A 22,053-nucleotide genomic window follows, 5' to 3' on the forward strand; every position below is an offset into this window, starting at 1 on the left:
ATATGGAAAACCTCAGCTCTTCAATGGTGAATTCAGGCTGGGACTAACCTTGTGCAAATTTGTGCAAATCAGAGCCTAAATCTTCCTAGGAGACTCACTCACCTTTGGAAGTTCTATTTGGATTCTGTGACTCAAAAGGCAAGGTAGCACCTCTTGTGGCCTAAAGCTTCATCATGTAGCTATTTTTAATACCTTTACTCTTATTTTTTTTAAGACAATGAAGAGATACAGGTTTATGAGGAGAAAACATTTAATTACTTAAAAGGGAATAATGCCTAAGGTGACATTAACACTAGTACTTCAGTTACATGGTGACCTAGCCAAGTGTAGCCCCTGCCAAGACTTATATGACTTTCCCAACAGTTTTGATAAGACAGCAAGATAACAAAAACCCCTACTAATGTTGCACTTTGCCAGACATTACTGTTATACAACACTGTGCAGAATTTTTCCAGAATAATACGAATGAAACAGTTCAGAACAAAGAAATATCTATCATTATCGTGCTTGTTTCAGATAAAGGAGATCGCTAATGTTAACATCAGTTTTAACCATCTCCTTTTAGCAGCTGTAACAGCACTGTCTGCACTTATTTCCTTGGCCAGTTTTAGCCCTTGAAAGTAAAAGAGCTGTTCCTAAAATAATAGGTAGAATGGCTATAATTAAGTTTATGGTTTATTTTTTTAGCTACAGTGCATTTCTAGTGGATGTGAAGGTAACTTCCTGTATATTTAAGCATTACTTAAATATTACTAATGCTACTTATTAATTGCATACTCACATTTTATTGTACAAGTGCTGAATAGGCTAAACTTTAAAGGGAAGTAACACAAGGAAACTAGAGTTCTGTGCTTGTCAAGATTTATGGGTGTTGTCACTTGTTTAGCAACAGTTTCAGAAAACTTAAAAAGGCGCCTAATTGAGGATGAGGCAGTAGAATCATAATAGTGTAGTATCAGGTGGCATTTAAATTAAGTCTGTGTTTGTTTTATCTTAGACTTGTACCCTCAGAACCTGTACTAGAGCAAGCAAAAGGGATTGCAGTCTGGAATTTTGCATACAAGACTTAAATGCAAGTAGTGTTTAAGATCAAGCTGAGGTTTGTTTTTTTAACTTATATGCTACATGTGGTGCTGAAGAGAGCTTTAGCTATAAAAAATTGGATGAAAATCCTGCTTTCCTTTACTTACATTTCAGTTCTCTGCTGCTTTGGGTGTGGATGTTTGTGTCAGGGTATGGAGGGAAGTTTGTTTCAAAAATAGGAAAGCATGACCTTGAACAACAGAAAATGAGGAGGGTCATAGAGGCAGGTGCAGCACCTGAGCCTATTTTAAATCCTTTTTGACTGAGTAGATGTTGGTGGGAGGAGTCTCTTTAAGTTTCTTAGCTTTTGCAACCTTATGCTTATGTTTTCACAATTATTTTTAGACTCATGTAGGAACTTCCTTTTTCGTTGCTATAGTCTAAATACAGCCTTTTTTCTGAGTAATGCTGTTTTTGTGCATTCTCTGTTTTGTATTTGTATGTGTGTTACTGCAGTTTTTACCACTATTCTGAATCAGGAGAAGGGTATTTTGGTCAGTTTGGAATACACTTTGACTTTAAATCAGCTGGAGTTAATCACACTTAATTGCTGCTCTTGTCTGAAAATACACTTTTTTTGTTTCCTAAAGGCTTAGTTCAGAAAATGAAGATGTAAAAGAGTAAAATCTTAGAGTTAGTACAGATTTATTTTTGTCTTCCACCCGCAACAAAAACATTGCTGATAGTACTACATTTTCTAGGCTTATTACAAAGAAAAATATATCCTGTGCTTGAAAAAACACACAACTTAATCTTTCAATTTAAAAAAAAAGTTAGACTTTGTGAATATTCTTTTTCTTCTGTCTGCAGAATTTCTGTTAAGCACAGCAGTAGAAGAGCTTCAGATGTGCATTGAAGAGAAACCTCAGCCATCCCTCAGTATAGACTTTATAGTATTATGTGGCCTTATAGCCTTGTTAATGGTGGAGGTGATTTGAAATGCTTCTGACATTATTGGATGTAATCACATGTAGTCATGGTTGTTATTAGTGCAAATTTGTGACTATAATGAAGACAAAATGCACATTACATTCAGTCTGTGTAGATTTAGGGCTGTTTGGTATCACAGGCTTTAGTGTTTTAGAACATCAATTAGTATAGTGAACATCTGTAGGTTTTCTGTATTTATGCATTTTTTATGTTGATCACAGTTTGAAATCTAGTTGCAAACCATTTCTGTGTTACCAAATAGATACAAAGAGTCCAAAGAGGTGTGAATCTAAAAACTAACATGTATTGCATTTGGAAGTCAAACTTAGCCCACATACCAATATTTTCATTTGAAAGATGTTTTTCAGGTCATGAAATTATTAATTACATGCATTTGTTCTGATGTAGTCTCAAAAAAAGTTGTGTTATGCCTGTTCTTGCAGGTATATGGGTAGCATAAGATGTAAAAGTAGTGAGTTTTGCAGAAAATCTATAGGTTTGTGTATATTCAGTGTCACTGCACATGAGGGGTTGTACTAAAAGTTGGGATAGTTTTCCTTATTTTACAGTTCTGTGATTTATTATAAGACATATAAATGCAGAGGCATGTATGCATCTCCATTTTTGGCAATGCATGCTTGCTAAAAACACTGAATATAATCTAATAAACTGTAATCTCTGAAGGAGCACAAAGTGGAATGGTAGGGATTATATGAATTTAACCTTATCTCTGCAGTGGCATAACTGGCACAGTTGTTAGGAAGTTAAAACCTGGTTGGTGTGGAGTTTGCTCTGGAGTCCTTTGCTGGCTCTGAACATTGTTTGTGTGCACCGGAGTGCTTGACTAACAGACCCGAACCTCACACATCACATGCCTGCCCAGATTGAGTCAGAGTTCAAAACTGGAAGTATAACTTCTAGAAAACACACTGCAATCAGCTAAATAAGCCTTGTGAGGCTTAGTTAGTGAGCAGCTACGTTTGCATGTTTTTCTTGTTTTCTTTCTTCTGTCGTACGTTGGGGATTTTCTTCTCCTTATCCCCTATTTAATGAATATACATGGACTATGAGTTCTATTAATACATTTATAGACAAATTAACATGGATATATATTCAAATATTATATTAATATAATATATATTAATATATATTATATGAGTATATATATTTAAACAAAGACAGAGGCATTTCAGTAGGACAAATTCTGTCCTGTCCTGGTTTAGGAGCAAACTGTTTTGAATGGTATTATGAAAATAGGAAATTCTGGGATTTGGACATCACTATGTCAGATAGCAAGAGGAAAAGACATATCTTTGATGTCATCTCTCTTTACTAAAGGGCTTATTGTGTGGTGTTTGATTTTCAGTGTCTGGAGGAACTTGCTCATACAGACTTTTGATAATTGGCTTTCAGTCTATACATATATTGATTGTATGTTCTTTGAGAGGGAAAGGATAATAATGACTCTAATCCTAGAGAGTTCACAGAGGTTTCTGATAGATATTTTGAACTTAAGCTCAGAATAAAAACATTATAGAGGTAATATAGGTTAATTAAAGAATAAATTTTACATAGATTCATGGGACTTTATAAAGGATATTCCAACAAGCAAAGTATTAGGCTATTTGTTGTTGAAATGCCTGAGAAGTTAAAGATTGTCTTGCATAGTTGCTTGAATAGTAAGAAACTAGATTTTATAAGTGTTAATCAGGAAGAACTCTGCTGCTAGCTAAATTTTAAGGGATTGATTGTAACAGTTACGAAGTTCACCTGACTTAAAACTCTTTCTGCAATGAGGTTGTTTGACAGTAAGAAGATATTCCTGCTGTCTCTATCTTGTTTCCCCTTCTTTTTCTTGTGCTACTAAGCTGGTAGTTGTCCCAGTATGAGTGAATACTTGTGTGGTTGTGTGAGCTCCATCATACACCTAATCCAGGCCACCAAAAAAAAATAAATCTTAAACTAGGTTAGTTCTAGGCTTACACTGTGGCCCCAGAGGTGGTTGGTTGTGCCGTACATCAGCTTGCACAATTATACTGTATTTGGTATTACTGCAATATATGTTATATCATGAAACCAAAGTCTTACTAAAATAAGACTCTAGATGATATTTGAAACAGTATTCCTGCTATACCAGCATATTGTATACATATATAACAGCATGTTATAGAAAGGCTACTTGAAACCTCAAAACAGAGTTTATACTGCATCATTTTACTTGGAGAAAATACATTAGTTAATTTAATGGAATAATTGGCATGGGAAGAAAGTTTTGAGGGCCCTTGTGTTGGCCCAAACATATTTTACAAAGCCTATTTATTTTAAAATAATGTAATTTCATTGAATTTCAGGTTCACAGAACAATGACACTAAAAGACAGTTTCTTCTAGAACGGCTGCTGGATGCAGTTAAACAGGTGAGAAATCCAATACACATTTGTGTAGTATCCTTGCTCAGAGCTGTCAGAACTGGCAGGAACTGTCTTTGCTCTTTTTCCTCCTCTTTAACAAGCAGGAGGAATAAGAAGAAAAGGAGAGAGAGAAGAAATCTTGGCTTTTACATGATACTAAAGATTTTTTTTTTCTGCTAGCAGACAACTATTATGCAGTATTTGTTTAAAATTCTTGTTCCTGACAGATTATACTTGTAATGTATATACTTGAAGTATATATAATACTATAGAATATGTGCTGTGAACATATATATTTTTAACACTGATAAGACTGAACTAAATTAAAGTGTACTGCAAAGGCTAACTTGGTGAACATTTTAGAGTAAAAGCTTTTTTTCTTTGCAGTAGTTTTTTAGTGAATGGTTAAAATACATGTAAAGATATGATTTGTTTATTTATGTCTGTATTTTGCATCAACATGAAGTTCAGCCAGTAGAATTTCATACATTGGATTCAGTTTAGGAGGGCCAAGAGGGAAAAGAATGCCTCAGGAGTAAGCCAATGATATGTTTTATAAAGAACAATTCTTCTGTAACTGTAGTACTGGGCTGAATAAGAGCAGTGTTTGGTTTTGTGGGTTTTACATTTTACATTTTAAACCCCAAAGTAGTAATTTCCACTCAATTTTCAATTTAGTGAAGGATGTGCAGGTGTGTTGCTCTGACTAGCAAGGATATATTTGATCTGCAGGAGTAGCCCATTAGTGGAACATGATGCTGTAGAGCACTTTTTGGTTTCAGGCTGTATTTGCCAATGCTTTATTTTGTGCTGCTTTCTTTTTTTGTTATGATTTGGTTTCTTATATGGAAGAAATTCAGAAAATTGAATTTTTGTCTAGTGTAACAAAAATTTCATAAAATTTCTTAAACTCGGTTTCTTGCAGTGTCAAATACGATTTGGAGGAAGAAAAGAAATTGCTTCAGACTCTGATAGCAGGTAAAATAGTCTTAAGAAACTTTTAACATGCTTGGATTGTGCATCATAATGACATAAAACATGGCACAGAATACTTGATACATTATATTACATGAAACGCAGATGTTCTGAAGCTGAAATAACATGGCTAACAAGCACTCCAGCAGGTGAGGATGATTTCTCAAATTGATTGCCAGTTCTGAATGCATTCTGTGCCCCAGCTTTCCATCATCATGGTGAGACTGTGGGTATAAGTAGATTATCCTGCCTGCAAATAATGAGATTAGTGCATAGAAGGGGTCTTTCACCGCTTTTAAGATAATGCTTCATTTTACATTCCCTCTTCAGAGATCTGGAATAAACTTGCTGTATAGAAACATGGTTGATTGGGTTTTTTTCCTGTGATTTCTTTAAAATTCTGTTGCAGAGTGACTTGTTTGTGTGCTCAGTTTGAAGCTGTGTTGCAGCACGGCCTGAGGAGGAGCCGAGGACTGGCATTAACAGCAGCAGCAATCAAACAGGCAGCAGGTTTCTCCAGTAAAACTGAAACAGGTAAGTTGTTAATTGTAACTATTTTAAGTAGTTGATATGTTCAATCAAGTGGTATAATTTCTAACAGAAGTTTTAAGCATTGCTTAAACTGCAGACTGTAGGTAGGATACTTCATACTTGGCAGTGTGTTGTAGCAGTGCAAATGATTATTGCTTTCTTATCTAGTTTAACTTTCATACCAAGTTTCTCTAGAAATGTTTGGTGTGAGGCAACTTCTTAACAGTTAAATGATGTGTAGTGGGAAGTTTATTTTGAATTCTGGTAGGGATAAATGTTGTGTAATTGTGCTGTTAAGTTTTTACAGCATTTTCATTCTTAACCCTGTCTTACTCCACTCTTTAACTGACATATTCTATTGCATCAGATGTGTTTAACTTCTAAGTATTGATGTAATTTTAGAAAGGAAACTTATATTACTTATAACTAAAATAAAGACAAAATGCACATTGCATTCAGACTGTGCAGATTTAGGACTGTGTTGTTTGAGTTGTTTTTTATTGCTTTCTCCACATTTAAAGAAAATATTCCTTTATTTTTCTCTTCGCCTTGATGTTTCTCTTGGTTTTTTAATCAAAACTATGTGAAGATGTTAATCAGTTTTGTTGTGAAATTTGACTTTCAGTATTTTTTTTCTTAATCAGGGTACACATAACGGAAAGGGCTCCTTTTTAACTTTTGAAACTCTGTCAAGTGTAACATGTTACACTTGTAAACCCACATACTGGAGTTTTGGGTTTTGGTGGGGTTTTTTAAAATATATTCAGTGGTGCTGAAATTGTTAATACACTTTGATCTGCAGTTATAACTTCCAGTGACACCAGACAACTGCATATAATGGATATTACATAAACACAAAATGTGTAGTTTGATTTAAGGGTGTTTTTAAATTGCTTCAGCAATGGGCTTGTTCCCTGTGGCAGTCAGGGTGAAATGTTGAGCCTTGTGTGCTCACCTTCCTGCTAATGGGTTAGAGCCTCCAGGCTGGGCTTTTTTTGGGAGCTAAAGTAGCCATACTCTTAAAGAAATTGGTGAGTTCTCCATGTTTGCCTCTTTTACTTAGTAATGGGCAAGAACCTGATGCTTTGCTGGTGCTAAATGAACAAGTGAGACAAATTCAGCTGTTTACACTGTCTTTACAGATTTTTCAGGTCTTCAGTGGGCTTTTTTTTCCCTTGTGTGTGTTTGTGATTGGGCATTGGATATTCTATGGTCTCTTTGAGACTCTGAGTGGTTTCCATCTCTTCAGTAGGCAGTGGTTTGGTTATTTGCAATTGTGAACCTTACTCTTTGGTGCAGGGAATGTGCTTCCCTGTTCCACTCTCTCTGCTCAGGCAAACAGTGTGTCTTTTAATATGAAGACAATTCTTATAATTTCTTTCCTGTCTGTTGCTAAGGTCGAGGGTGTATGAAATTTTTCATCCTGTGTGTTCATGGTCAGAAGTACAAAGATACATCTCTGATTCTTGGGAGTTTAGTAACGATTTAGCTACATGTTCATGTGTGTGTGTCTTACCTGGGGGCTTGGCAGTGAGGTGATGTGGAGGAAGAGGAGGAAGTTGGGAAGGTTATCTATAGTTGGGGAATGGAAGGAGGAAGAAAACATCATTTTTAGCCCTGAGGAAGCTTAAGCAATGTGTGGAAGGTCAAGAACAAAAACGTGGCTGCTTTGCAGCAAATAGAATGCTGGCTGTACAGTGACTTTTTTTTTGCTTTAATGGAATTGAAGGCTCCCTTGCATTTATCTTTATAAATTACGGTATTGGGTTGGTATGGTTTTGCTTTTTGTTTTTTTTTTCTTTTTTCCTGAAAGCAGTTGCAAAGTATTTCTATATTTATATCACTTTCAGGCACATGAGTCTGGTATGATTTATATCCCACTCTGTCTAGCATAATCACAGGTGTCATCTTTTTTTTTTTAGCACAGTGGGATACTGCTGTTTAGGCTATAAATTCAGGCTTTGACAATTGAACAATAAAATTGTTCAGCAGTGGTTTTTGTTTGAAATTTACAGATCCTTCATGACAAGCTGTACTTAATGAGTGCCAAACTATACCGTATTGTAATAATTTTAAGTTTTACAAATGAATTATCTGGGTTTTTTTGTTGTTTTCACCCTGAGAAAATGGTAAGAGGTAAATTGTGATAAATATGTCCCTAAAATATGTTCTTACTCTGTTAGAAATGGGAATATGCAAAATCCCAGGTGTTTTGTTGTACATTTACAATTACTGATGTAGATTTTTTGTTACCTCCAACTGAGAAATTTGAGGCAACTGCAAAAAAACTTTTTATCAGTATTCAGTGACAGGGCAAGGAAAGTGTTTTAGTGGAAAGAGCTATTGTTGCCTTTTAAATGCAACACTTTTGTTTTTTAAAGTAACTTGACTTTGTGATTTGCATGTCGGTGAATTCTGTAGCTACCCGTTCCTTTGGATGTAGCTCCTAATGTTTCACAATCAGCCTTAAGATGGAGTTCCAAAGAATTTTTTTTTTCTTTGCATAATATATTCTCAGCTGAACACCTGAACCTGTCCTATGGATGAAAGAATCGCTTAAATGTGTTTTTTATGTAAAAGCGTGAGATTGAATCCTTTAATTTGTGTGTTTGGCTTTTTCAATGAAGCTGAAAGTTCTAAGTGCTTAAATAGCCCAAGTCCAGTAGAAATAAATAACCTATTTAACAGGAGGGTTGCACCAAGATGGTAAATGATTCACCTTTGTCCAAAGTATAGGTAGCAAAGTTACCTGTTGGTTTTATAAATTTGCATGTAAATGCATTCAGGTGTGAGCTTAGCAGTTTTCTTGGTTGGGTTATGATTAATAATAACTTATTATTCAATTGCAGAGCCAGTGTTCTGGTACTATGTGAAGGAGGTTCTGAACAGACACGAGCTGCAGCGCTTTTACTCTCTGAGGGCCATCACCTCGGATATTGGCAGAGGCCGGGCCTGGCTGCGCTGTGCACTGAATGAACATTCCCTGGAAAGATACGTTCATATGCTGCTGGCAGACAAGAATCGACTCAGGTACTGCATCTGATATCTTTGTAAGGCAGGAAATGTGTTGAAAAATGAAGTACTGAGAATAAAAAAACCCCAGACAACCAACCAGAAGCCACGGCTGTAATAATACGCCCTATTCATTGCTGTGCTGGTCGAGCTGCTTCACCTGACTCTTTTGTTCATTTTTTAAATTTTTGGCAGCCATTAAGAGAGTGGCTTGTGCCTATGCCAACATGTGACCTGAAACTGGCTTCATTCTACCCCCTGAGGATCTATGCTTGTATCCTCACCTTCATTTCCATCCTATTTCCTAACTCTCTTCCCTGTTCTTTCAGCAGTTTTCCTCACTGGCACATTGGCACCATGCTTTGAGGTGCCCCTCTCATTCCTTTAAAATAGTACCCAATTTCAGCCTTGAGCTGACCAACTCATCAGTGGCAATTGCCTGTTGCCTTTTGGAGATGCTCATCCTGTAATTGCAAAGCTGCAGCAGTGAAATAGTGGGGAGCTGCTACCGCAGAGCCCCTGGCAGTGGTTTGGTAACAGCTTGTGAACCTTTTGTTACAGTTACTGAGGAAAACTTCCATTGTGAAATCCTGAAGTACTTTGGAGGTGCAAAATCCCCTTAAGTTCACAAGCTGAGTCCTACCTTACTCCTCCTACATCTTCATCTCCTGTTCTTTTTGAAAATTTGAGATGTTCTTGTTTTACCAGTAACTGTTGAGCTTGATCAAGTCCAGTGGATCCAGCAGAAAGCCATTCTTTCCATTTGCATTGATTAATGGATAAGGTTATTGCCAGAACTGAGTTTGCTAATTCCACCTTTTAATTTTTATTTTGTTCCAGTCTTCTCTAGCTTTCTTCCAGTATAAAATTAAATGAAGACAAATGAAACAATAAGGAGAATCTGAAAACCATTGTGAGGAAATTAGTGACTTGAATTGCTATGTCACTAATTACTCTCGTGCTTTTAGCAATACTTACTCAGTATCAGGATTATCAGCACAGTCTGCACTGTAATGCTGTTTCTAAAAAGGCATATTCCAGAATCCATTGGTGTAATCTTACTTATTTTTTGGAGTTTTCTTGTTTTTCAGAAGTGGAATATACGTTAGTATAGGACTACATATTCTTTTTTTTTCCCTTTCAAATTATAGTGTCTTCTATGAAGACTGGTCTTTTATGATGGATGAAGAACGCTCCAGTATGATCCCTACAATGGCAGCTGGTAAAACTTTCTGTTAAATCTTACTGTTCTTGGAAAATTATTGCCTTTTGGGATGTTATATCTATTTCTGACTGTGAGGAGCTTCTCTAACGCACTGCTTATGTGGAGAATGTGTGTCAGAGGCACAGTCAGGGTGAATTGTCAAGGTATTGTGCCAGTTTATGCTGTGAATTGATGGATTGTTAAAATCTGGATCTGGCCTTCCTACAGTTCAAAAGTCTTTCACATAAATGTTTTCACTCTTCAACAGTCAAGGCTGTTTCTCCAAACTAGTGCAATTTGGAGAAAACAAAATGGGCTATTCCTGACTAGAAAAGGGTAATGATAGAATTTTGTAGTAAGATCCAGATTATAGGCAAATACAGGTAAGGAGAGTAGCAGTAAGGAGTGATAACAAATACTTTAATTTTCTAGTGTTTGACCACAGAAGTGATGTTTTACTACCTCTTTTACCCTTTTTCTCAGATACATGGTCATGTGCTTTGTTCTACAAAACAAAGTACACAAAACTTTTTGGTAATAGAATATAGGAACCAACAAATACTGAAGTTGCAGTGAAATGGGTTTAAATAAAAGATTATAAATAAATGAGTTCACAGTACTTATTGCTTATTTGATGTGCAGCTGAACAACCATCAAGATGAATTCAGAACTGATTGCATCAGCTTGAACATAATCTAAAAAAGAATGAATGGTACACGAAAGAATAAGAATTCATGCATGGAGAACTGTGGGAAATTTTTTGGGAAAAATATTTTACATGTCATAGCTTTGTTAATCCTTAGGTTCTATGTTTTTAGCTTTCGTGTGAAGTATAAAGTGTGAACTATAAAGTGCATTTGTGGTCTCTTTTTCTCCCTTTCCTTTATTTGAAGGTCTGAACTCCATCCTTTTTGCCATCAACATTGATAATAAGGATTTAAATGGGCAGAGCAAGTGCACACCCACCGTGTCTGATTTGTTAAAGGAATCCACACAAAATGTAACTTCGTTGTTGAAGGAATCCACGCAGGGTGTGAGCAGCCTCCTGCGGGAGATCACTGCTTCCTCTGCTGTCTCCATCCTCATCAAACCTGACCCAGACACTGACCCCCTTCCTGTTCTGCCCCGGAGTGTAAATGCTGGTAAGCTTTTAGGCAGTGTTTGGTGTCATTCAGAAGCTTATCAAATATTGGAGTGCGTTTAAGTAATTATAGGACAAATCTTAAAAATAAGTGTGTGCTGCACATACAAGCTAGTTGAGTGTGTAATAAAAAGTATGGGATTTTTTAGAAGTGCTGGTGTGAATACTGGATGGTATTTCAGCTTTCTTGCATCACTGTGAGAGGGAGGCTGAAGTGTCTTATTGGTAGGGCTTTACTTGTGACCTAAATTTCAATTTCTTATAAGATTAAACCTTGCAGTTCGTGATGTAATGATTTTTCATTTTTAATTTATTTTCTTTTAGCACTTTTATCAGTCAGAAATACACTGCTATATATCTATTATTATATATCAGATACAAATCTAAGCTTGTAATCTTCTTCAAGTAGGGCCCCTGTTTACAGTCTGAGTTCCTATGCAAAATGAAATTCCTGAACCAAAATGAAATTTGCTCGTATACCTTTTTAACCTTTAAATGTCTTAGTATTACAACCAGCTTGTAGGATGTCAGTTACTAACAAAGACCCAAAGTCTTAATCTCTTATAAGTTGAAAATAATCAAGCAAAATATATATTTTCAGTCCCCAAAATTGCAAAGGAATATTTTATTACCTTTGTTTCTGGAAATTGAGCTGAAAGATTGTTTTGTTGTGTAAATGTACAAAACTGCAGGAAGATTTATGTGCTTTTCAATTAAGAAACAAGGTTTGAATTTAGGCATTAAATTGTTTTGGTTATGAGAAAAAGGCAAAAACCCCACATGTGAAAGCTGTCTGGTAGGAAGGGAAGTTGAGATAAAATCTGGTGTTTATTGGCATTTAAAATAGACTTTGTCTCAAAACATGGTTTTTGAAGCAAACTTGTGGTAAAACTTTTGTTGTTTAACACTTAAATGAGATTAAAATTGTAGGTGATACTTGACTTGGGATAACTTTGTTAGAATAGAATAGGCTTGCAAGATGAAATAAGAGAATAATTGACCATATGCTGCATATGACTCTACCACATAATGTACATTATGTGCAGAGTACATAAAATGTACAACTTACAGTAAAATGTCACTTTAAAAAAATGAGTTCTTCAAATGCCATTATAATGTGGAATGTTAGAGCAAGTCAGATGTTTTCATTAAAGTCTGTGTTCTTTGTTGGAATTCTGTTTGCAAGCAGAATGGGTTTTAACATCCTCTTAAAAGTATGTTTTGTGGATATAGAACAGCTGGATTTGAATTAAACAAAACAGTTTAGTCCCAATGTGAGTTGTCTGGGGAGTAGATTTCTGATATTTCTTAGCGTGCTTCAACTTCAGCTTCATGTGCACATAGGATTTAGTGAGAATAGGTAATAATTTAAAAACAGGTGCTGTCACTGAATAGATCTGATGTAATCCAAGGATTTCAGTGTATTTCTAGACCAAGAGCTAATTACCCGAGGGAGGAAGCAAGTTTAGTTTCTTTTTCTGGGAGCTGACTGCTCAATTTTTAAAGTATAGACGAAACTACCTTTATTTGATTGCAAGTTGTGGATTTTGTTCATGTTGTGAGTTTGTTCTTTTTATTTTTTTTCTCTCTGGAAGTGTCTCGTGTTTTCTCTGTTGGGTAGACATGCTCTGCAATGTACACTAGAATATACATTAGGTGTATTCCATGGGAGAAAGAGACAGGAAGGCTAACTTTTTATTTTAAATTTCATTCTGTGAGTTTGTTCAACTTTTTTTTCCAGTTCCAATTGAATAATGTTATGAATGCACCTCGAAAATGTTTTCTGAAATCTGAATTATGTAAGGCAGATAAAATAAATAGGGTAATTAAAGATTTAAAAGCTCGTGTGTATGGAAAGATAATGAATGCCTTGTAGATCTAAGTGGCTTTTTCTTTGCTAAAGTCATTTAGTACATGAGCTCTTTTAAGGAAAAAAACAGATTTACTATATTGTTTCTCTCTTCTAAACTATGTGAAACTTCGTATTGTTACTAGATTTGAGATATAAAAAAGATCGAAAAAAGAAGAAGAGAGTGACCAATATTATCTCATTTGATGAAGAGGAAGATGAGCAGAATTTGGGGGATTCTGCAAAGACTCTGATTACAGGAGAAAGCTCAGAGGAGAGCGTAGACAGATCCTCAGTCCTTGCATTGTCCTCATCTGAAAGCACTCTTGGAAAAAATTTGAACGGGAATGAAAGTAACAGTTCGTGGAAGAGCAATTCATTGCCTCATTCCCTCATGAATGGAGAGTACGAGTACCAGAAACTGGATGTGAAGAGCATTGATGATGAAGATGCAGATGAGGATGAGCTGTATGGAAAAACATTAGGAAATAAAGGCACAGAAGGTGAAACGGAAGCTTCTGAAAAGTGAGTAACGGTGCAGGAGCTGGTGGGAAACTTTCCATGCTTCCCATCCACCCTTCCCTTTTCTTCATGGGCACTGGCAAATTGATGTGTTGAACTGAACTATAGGTTTTCTCTGCTTTCCCCCCCCCCATTCCTACTCCTCAACCTTTTTTCCCTTTTTTTGTTTTTCCTTGTTTTTTCTTGATCATTGTTTAAACCATTTGGGCCACTGTGGTGGTGGTATTTTGCTTCTAAGTTCCACTGAAAACCAAAATTTTGAGAATTAGTTTTCTCATTCTCCTTGAAGTTCTCAGTTGTTTAAATATTTGCATGATATAGCCTGGCTATAATTCTGACCTACTTGATGTTTCCTTATTCTCATATGATATCAATTCTATTTTGGCTTCACAGTAAAAACATGTATTTTAAATGGAGTAAGCCTGTTACATCAGAGTAGATAGTTAAACAAGAGGAGATAGTTAACCAAGATAAAACCAAGAGAGAACGAATAATTTTAAATACTAATATGGTTTCTTTTTTTCTGACAAAGAAAATTGTTTGGAGAAAAAGGCAAACACTGTTTGTCTCATCTGCTTTGGAATGTCTGATCTTTAATAGATTCATGTATGGCCAGCCAAGAAACTGGCAGGCAGATTGAAGTAGAGATTTTTTTTTTAAGTAGTATCTCTGGAAGAAATATATGCATTATGAACATGGATACTGACTGTATAAAGAGATTGTTTTGTTTGCTTGTTTGTTTTAAATCTAGGACTCATGAAATAGGCACTTGCAACTCTCAGATATGCAGTTGGACTCCTCTGCAGGTCCTCAATGATGACTCAGATGTGCTGTTCCCTGTCAGTGCTGTTGGCTCTTACTCCCAAACAGGTGGGTATTTAATTCACAAGATTCCAGCAACCTTTATAATGGAATTTCTAACACGGGACAATGGCAAGAAATAACGGGATTGTAAGGACATAGAACATACTGCACACCTGGGATAGAAAGGAATTAACATTCATTCTCATTCTGAATCAGTTCTTGATTTGAGTAGTTATTTAGTTGAGGAGGATTTGTCAATGTCAAAATAACCCAGAGTTTTATTGGGATTAAACTGTGGTCTTGCATGGTATTTTATTAAAACTTCAGGTATACTCATTTTTTCAGTGACCATTTAAAAACTAATCAGTGGCTTTAAATAAAACGTTTTCATTGTAAAATATTTAAATTTTTTGGATGTACATTTTGTGCGCCAAGAGTTTACACGGATTGTTAATTGAAGGCTTGTGAAAAAGTGTAATTCAGTTCTGTAAATTCAGTGATTTAAAATGGGAATCATAAAATAAGGCTGTACTGCCCTCTACTGTATTTTAAAACATGTACCTTATAAGAAATGGCAGTGGTTCAAAATAAAAATAGAAAGTACATTTTCATTTTTTATTTGTGCTGACACATTTTTCAGTTTATGAAGGAATGGATTTAGAAAACATCACATAGTTTGTGGCATCATGTTCGTTTAAGTTTTATACAGAAACTGCTAGAGAACATCCACAGGTTGAAATCTGGGATACAATTGTCCCTGTTTATGGGGGGTGGTGGTGTGTGGAATGGGAACTCACAGTTGTTGTGGGAGTTGTAGATGTCACGAGGCATCAGGACTGTGAGCTGGAGTTTGTAGCTGAAATCAAAAGGCAGGAGTCTCAGTCAAGATGGAGACAGATGACCAAAGAAGACAACAGCTGTAACAGGGGCTTACTTTTATTGAGAAGATACCAGAGATCCTTGTTAGATCTTACTTCATCTCAGAACTGTTTTGGATACAATGCTCAGACCACTAGAGATGATCAACAGGCCCGTTCAGATCCCTTCTGGCACAGTACACAGACATTTTCAGTTCTCCTTCTGTCTCTGTGATAACCCCTGTGGTCCATCCTGCAAAGGGGAGTGATCCAACCCTGGGGTGATGAAAGGGATCTTCATCACTTGTAGGAAACAGCAGCCCAGGCCCTGCTGTCTGACATCCTGATTTCAGCTCTCTGTGCTGCCCCGGAGCCCCTGTGCCCATGTGGAGCTGCCAGGCTGGGCAGGCAGGGCTGCACCAAACGGCCCATCCTGCATCCCAAATGCCACCCAGGGAGGGACAGGGATACACAGGGATACAGTCACCCTCTCCTCAGCCCTGCTGGCAGTTTGATGAGATTGAAAGCTGCCTTAGGGAGTTGTTTGCTTGACTTTGGAAGTTACACTTGTGCTACAGATGAATGATATGAGAAGAAATGAGCATTAGCTTGTTCTGAGGGCAGTTCAGCCCAGTAACTGGCAAGCTCATTGTTTTAGCAAATGATGTCATAATAATAATCTTAAACAGCTCTTGTAAAATACATAGTTTAACCCAATGCTTTGGTTTATAGGTCTTAATACAGATAAATAACAAGACACATATATTTGAAATAGATTACAGCTTAATCTATACTGTTGTATGTTAATATCTGTGTTTTCAGTTTTAGTCTGTTGCAGTGCTTCAGGGATGTGTCAGGGCATATTACATCTCCATGTAACTAGGAATGAGAAAGCCTCAGTCAAAAATCAGTTGCTTGGAACAAAAATGGAGTATGCAATTTAGGAACTGAGCTTCAGTAAACTCTACAACTTCAAAAGTTGATTTTCTCCTCCATAGTCTTTCTGACATAACTAATTCCTATTAACTTTTTTCCTAGAATTCCTGCTTTTTAAATCTGTGCTATTTTAGTTCATGATTTTAGGACTGTCTGATAGTAACTTTGTAACCCTTATGTAGTGAGATGCAGAAAACATCAATAAAATATGATTTTTGTTTCTTTCCACATGAACTTCCTTAATGACAGGCCCAGTGATGTGTGTATTTTGATCCCGACAGTTGTGGATCTGTGGACAGATGCGTATTATTCATGCTTTTTAGACAATGTCTCATCTGTCTGATTCCTGGTGTTTACTACATAGACATAAGGAGCCAGAGAAAAGCCATTGGGCTCTGTTGGGAATACATAAAGGACTGGTGTCTTTGCAAGGTTTCACGTGCTGGGGACTAACCACAAATTCTTCTGCAGGACATAAACAGATTTGTAATGATTAGCAGATGAATGTGGAGGTTAAAGTCCTGGGGCTTGCAAAAATAACATCAGTAAGAAGTCTCTTCATAGCTTTGCAACAATGCTAGTGTAAAATGTACATATAAAATGTAGGAATTGTGCAATACTGATTTTTTTGACGATGGCTGTGCTCCTAAGGGACTTTACAATCCTGCTGGCATTCGGGGTGAATATGCAGAAGCCAACTTTGGAGAAAGAATTTAAAGTGTTTCAGTCTTTAGTAAAGATGAATATTTCTATTTAAAAATGTAACTACCTTCCTTCTGAATTTATGTTTTATTTTTTTAAAGTGCTATAAACTGAAGAAAGCTAATGCTTGTACATTCTACTTCAGATAACTTGGAGAATGGAGAGGGGCATGAACATGTTGTTCACCCGGTAGAACTGGTTCCCAGAAGATCTGATCTCCCTTACAGGTATGTGTCAAATATGTTTTTCTTAAAAAAAAAACTTCACCCTGTAGCTGGCAACTTATTATTGTTACCTAATGCAATCAGCACTGGAAAACCAACTACCCATCTGGGTACTTGTGCAAATGTTTGGAAAGACAAATGCAAAAAACTTACACTTCCCTTTTTGCCTTATTTCATATACTGACCTTCTCCTAATTATCTGGAAGAATTCACGTTGTTGTGTCAAATAACAGACAGACTTGGTTTTGAAAATAAGTTTTATTTTGGGTTTTTATGTAATTTTTTTTTTTTTATTTTATTCTCCATGACCTGCTAATTTGGAGGTTTTTTCTGTGTATTCTTAAATCAGGCTCCCAGGAGATGCATTAAAGGATAGTTAAACCTAAGTTATTAAACATGGGTGAATAGGATGACAGTTCTAGTTTCTGGAATGTTTTTTTTCTTAAGATTTGAATTTAGGACTTTGTTTCCATTTATTGATTATCCTGTACTTTTATGACTAGAGTGGAAGTCAATCCTCCAGCACAAGTGAATACTTTAAGCAGTATGTTGCCTTCAGCCACCGTACCAGAATCCATGACAATTAGTAAGTACTTCCTTGATGTATCTAGATTGATGAAAATAACTTTCAAAGACCTATAATTCTTTCTATTTTTATTTCAGTATGATCTGTTTAGAGAGGAATAGAGCACTTCATTTCTGATGTGCAGGCCACATTAGAAAGAACTGCTCTAAAATGATGTTTGTGTTGGCAGATCCCAGGTTAGGGTTCATTGCAACTGCTATATCCTTATAGTAGATGTGGCCTCTAGTTAAATGAAAAACAATGATTTAATTTGATTAACATCTTTAAATGTCTGCAAGCTCTTAAAATTATTTTTCCTACTTTCATTTATACTTAGTCAGAAAAAACCAAACAAGCACAGAATTCTTTCTATGTACACTCAGTCTGTGATTTTGATATGAAAATCTGTTCCAAACATAAATATGGGCTTTCATATGCAAAAGCTTTAGTTAAGATGAAGGTGGAGAACAGTCATATTTTCAGTTGTATTCAGAGTAGAACTAGACAGGATAAAGTAGCCTTTGCTGTAGAAATAGATTAATAGAAGCACAGGCAGATTGTTTACCCCATCTTTAATCTATTTTCTTGTAGAACAAAGACTTAGTTCCTAAACTGACTGTCCAAACACGTGAGCCAGTATGTGTTGATGTTCCTCACAGTACAGAATGTTCTGTAACTGAACTGGCTTTGTTCCTAAAGCTCTTGGGTGCGTGTTTGTTTCTTCTTTTAAATTTAAATGTGTACAAGTTTTAAATTATGACATTTGGGAAGTTAGGAGTGATGTAGCCAAAATTCTTTACTGAAACTGAATCATGAAACCAACAAAACTGGTGAACCCTTAAGATATTCTAATCTCATTTTTTGAAGTCATGTTCAAATGCTGTCCTGTGTCAACCTGTGTTAAAGGAGGTAGACCATGCATTTTCACTGGGCAAGGTTCCAGGCTCTGACATTGGTCTGCTGGCTGAGCTTTACAAAGCTGAAAAATCCTTTCTTGCAAAGTCCTTCATGAAGTGGGGAACCAGTCTGAGACATAATTGAAGGTGTAGAAGGAGTTCCTTTGCTAGTTACTGCAATACCTGGTCATTAGATGTTCTCTGCCGATGTTATTACTACGATATCCTTTTGTTCTTACATTTTTATTTTATATTTTGGGTTACAGCGTTTCAATGGGAATGTTTCTGGCGTTGCTGCCCTCTCTTGATTCTGTTGTTTTGTAGGTGTCAAGTACCAGCAGGGGCCGCAATTGGTCTCCTTCAGTTGTTCGGTTAGTTCCGAGGTGTAGGTAAGATAGCTATAAAATAGAAAGAAAATCTTCAGATTTTCAGTTCTTGGTACTTGGCAATTTGTAAATGAAATGGAAACACGGGATCAACAGAAGCATGCACGCTATCATTAGTTTCCCATTTCAGAGAAGGCTTTGGGGGAAGGAACTGGGGAAGGGAAGCATTTCAAAACCATCCACAAAGCTAGTAGGACGCTTAGTAAATAATCATAATTATAATCAAAATTCAGATGAATATGCATTTATAGTATTATTCAATACCTGTATAATAACTGATCCCAGATACACTCAATAAAAATGCTTTTTTCAAGTTCGTTGTTATTGGTCATAGATTCTTTGTACAGGAAGAATTCAGTGCTATGACAAAGTCAGACACTGAAGCTCTTTTTCTCTATTGCAATTAGCAGAAGAATTATTAAATGGTGAGGCTTATAGCTTGGTTGCATAGCAACTGATTCTAACACATCAGGCAAGAAAAATGGAATGCAGTAGTGCAGTGAGAAAAGCTGTGAGGTCTCCAGTGACTGGATTTTTGTGCTTCTTACTTCTGGAGACAAAACCTGAAATTAATTTTTTTAAATTTTATTCTTTTCCTACTTCCTTTCCGACTTACTAGCATAGTACTAACCTTTTCTTGCTTCTTTTGATATGCAGACTAGAAAATTATATTGTGAGAAGCTGTTAATTTAAAATTTCCACTATTTTGAATTATTTTCCTGAATTCATGTCTCGTGCATTTGTAAGGTATAGGTTAACTCAGCAACAGATACAACTCAAAAAATACTAATACCACTTAAGAGAAATCAAAATCCATAGAGTTACTTTTGCTGTGTATTTTAGACATCTTTTGAAAGCTTACCCTACTTTACAGATCATTATGTCTTAGAACCAATTTTATGAAGAATTAAGTTTTTCAGAAGTTTTATATATATGTGTCTATTATGTACATTTCCAGTTTTTAAAAAAATTATATTTATCATATTTGGTTCACAAAAGTCTCTGTCTGTTCCAAAGTGTTGCCATTGAAAGATTATATTTTCAGCACTGTTTTGGTGGAAAACAATCTGTCCTACCAGCAAAAGTCTCCTTGTTCTGTTTTTGCAGTGGAAAAAAAAGAAGTTCCAAAACTATCATTTTAGAAGGATGCTGCTTGTGTCCTTCTTTGCAGGGTTCTTTTATTATGGTGCTATTTTTAGTAAATAATTGGTAATTTAGTTTTTCTGCTCTCATTTTCTTCAATTTTTAAAATTGGTATTGACCACAAAGGTTAGCAAAGGTTGTAGCTTTGTACGTCATTCCATATTTTTTCATGTATTCTTGAGAAATCCCCCTGTTTTTTCACGATCACCAAAGACTTTACTGAATAATCAAACCTACTTATTATATTTTTATCCTGGTTGTGTAAGTCAATAGGGTGTATGTGTTTGTACTTTCTGAGTCCTCTAAACAGCTTCTGACCTGTTCTGTCACCTGGTTGCCACTGGTCACTGACAGGTACTAAATTCTCGTGACTTCTTTGAAAGCACAGCTGTGGAAAGAGAGTGTTTGTATTTCACTGGTGAGAGCAAAGCTGCAGTTCATATTAGACTTATTTTTGATCAGGACCCTTCTATGCAGTAGAAAACCAGCACTGAATTGTCTAATTTGTTTCTTATTAAAATTTGCCCTATGAATAGTGACATGACAGGATAATATTTACTGGATTCTTGAGCACTAAATAAAGTCTTAACAGCCAGTGATCATGCAGGCAGCTTAGGGAGCATAAAGCTCTTCATGTCTTTAAAGGTCAGACTTCTGATTTAGGATGTAACTAATCTGCTGGAAGTTTTGTTTGTCTCTGAAAATATCTGTGTAAATTTGCACTCAGGAAAATAAAAATAAAAAAAAAATCATTCCTGGAGACTGCTCCCAGCCCACCCTGATAGTTTGTGTGCAGGATTGCAGAGGAGTTCTGCATGACCTTGTGTTCTCTGAGAGATGATTTCACTTACAGCTCATTCTTCATAACAGGTGATTGCAAAACATACATATCCACTTTTGGGCTAAACAACATAAGTTGTGAAACTTATGACTTTTCTGGAGGTTGCTGGAAAATTGACAGGTGTTTCTTAAAACATAATGTATTTCATGCTCTGAAGGTGACCTTATAAAGAAAGACATAGTTTGGAATTACTGGTTTGCACATGGGAATCCTTTTTTCAAGAAGTTGTTGCAAAAATATCCCCTAAGGTTACATAATACGAAAGTCTTCACTGGTTTTCTTATATCAGTCTTTACAGAACTCTGATTATCACTTCATTTTTAGATATGTTAGTGTTGAAGGCTGATCCTTAATAGCAGTAGTGTATCACTTTTTGTTAATGGTACTTTAGAGAACATAAATGTCATGTCAAGCACAAGGCAATTCCGAAGTAGGACATAAAGTCTAACATCAAACACTTTCATGAAGTAAGAATACTTGACTGTCCTCCTACTGTTTTATTAAAAAAAAAGAAAAATAGAAGAGGGGGGAGAAAGATCAAAGTTGTGAAGTCCAAAAGTCAGAAAACACCAAATTTATGGTTACTACTACAACCCTGACTTTTTTTTTTTTATTTTAAATTTATTCCTTTTTCTAACCCACACAATGTATGAGACATAAGTCTGCTGGAAAAATTAGGTTATGATCATACACTCATCTTGGAGGCAAGCATAACAGACAAAAGCTTATGAACTGTGGGTGCTCTGGCAGCTTTGAAGGGAACCTGCCTCAGTGTATGATACTGGATTTACTTTGTTTGGATTCAGCTGGCTGGTCTGACATGCTGCTGAAATCTTTCCAGAAGCATAAGTAAAAGTCATAAATTGCAATTTTTTGAGAGTTTTAAATGTTATACCTGAATTAAATAGGACAGTGCCCTTTTAGTTCTATTCAGTTTCTTGCATCAAAAGATCACGAAATTAAAGTTTCTGACTTTTTCTTGGTAACTTTTTACTTATTTAATTACACCAATCATGTTTTACTCTTTTGTATTTATTGTGGA

At 35.9% G+C, this 22,053-nt stretch overlaps 1 protein-coding gene across 5 annotated transcripts in view; it reads left to right on the forward strand.

Moving 5' to 3' along the window:
- Nucleotides 1-22,053, forward strand: part of SNX29 (sorting nexin 29) — a 97,087-nt gene that overhangs the window by 1,282 nt on the left and 73,752 nt on the right. For 4 of the 5 annotated variants that reach the window (XM_027654960.1, XM_027654962.1, XM_027654963.1 and 1 more), the window contains exons 2-11: nt 4,365-4,429; nt 5,349-5,401; nt 5,808-5,932; nt 8,779-8,959; nt 10,093-10,163; nt 11,039-11,287; nt 13,282-13,660; nt 14,409-14,527; nt 17,102-17,183; nt 17,684-17,766. In XM_027654960.1, coding sequence (XP_027510761.1) covers nt 4,365-4,429; nt 5,349-5,401; nt 5,808-5,932; nt 8,779-8,959; nt 10,093-10,163; nt 11,039-11,287; nt 13,282-13,660; nt 14,409-14,527; nt 17,102-17,183; nt 17,684-17,766 — 1,407 coding nt within the window. The remainder of the gene's footprint in view (nt 1-4,364; nt 4,430-5,348; nt 5,402-5,807; nt 5,933-8,778; nt 8,960-10,092; nt 10,164-11,038; nt 11,288-13,281; nt 13,661-14,408; nt 14,528-17,101; nt 17,184-17,683; nt 17,767-22,053) is intronic. The other variant, XM_027654961.1, reaches the window with a different exon arrangement.

The sequence above is a fragment of the Corapipo altera genome, unplaced genomic scaffold, assembly GCF_003945725.1.
Source record: "Corapipo altera isolate COAL_440 unplaced genomic scaffold, ASM394572v1 98, whole genome shotgun sequence".
NCBI classification, from domain to species: domain Eukaryota; kingdom Metazoa; phylum Chordata; class Aves; order Passeriformes; family Pipridae; genus Corapipo; species Corapipo altera.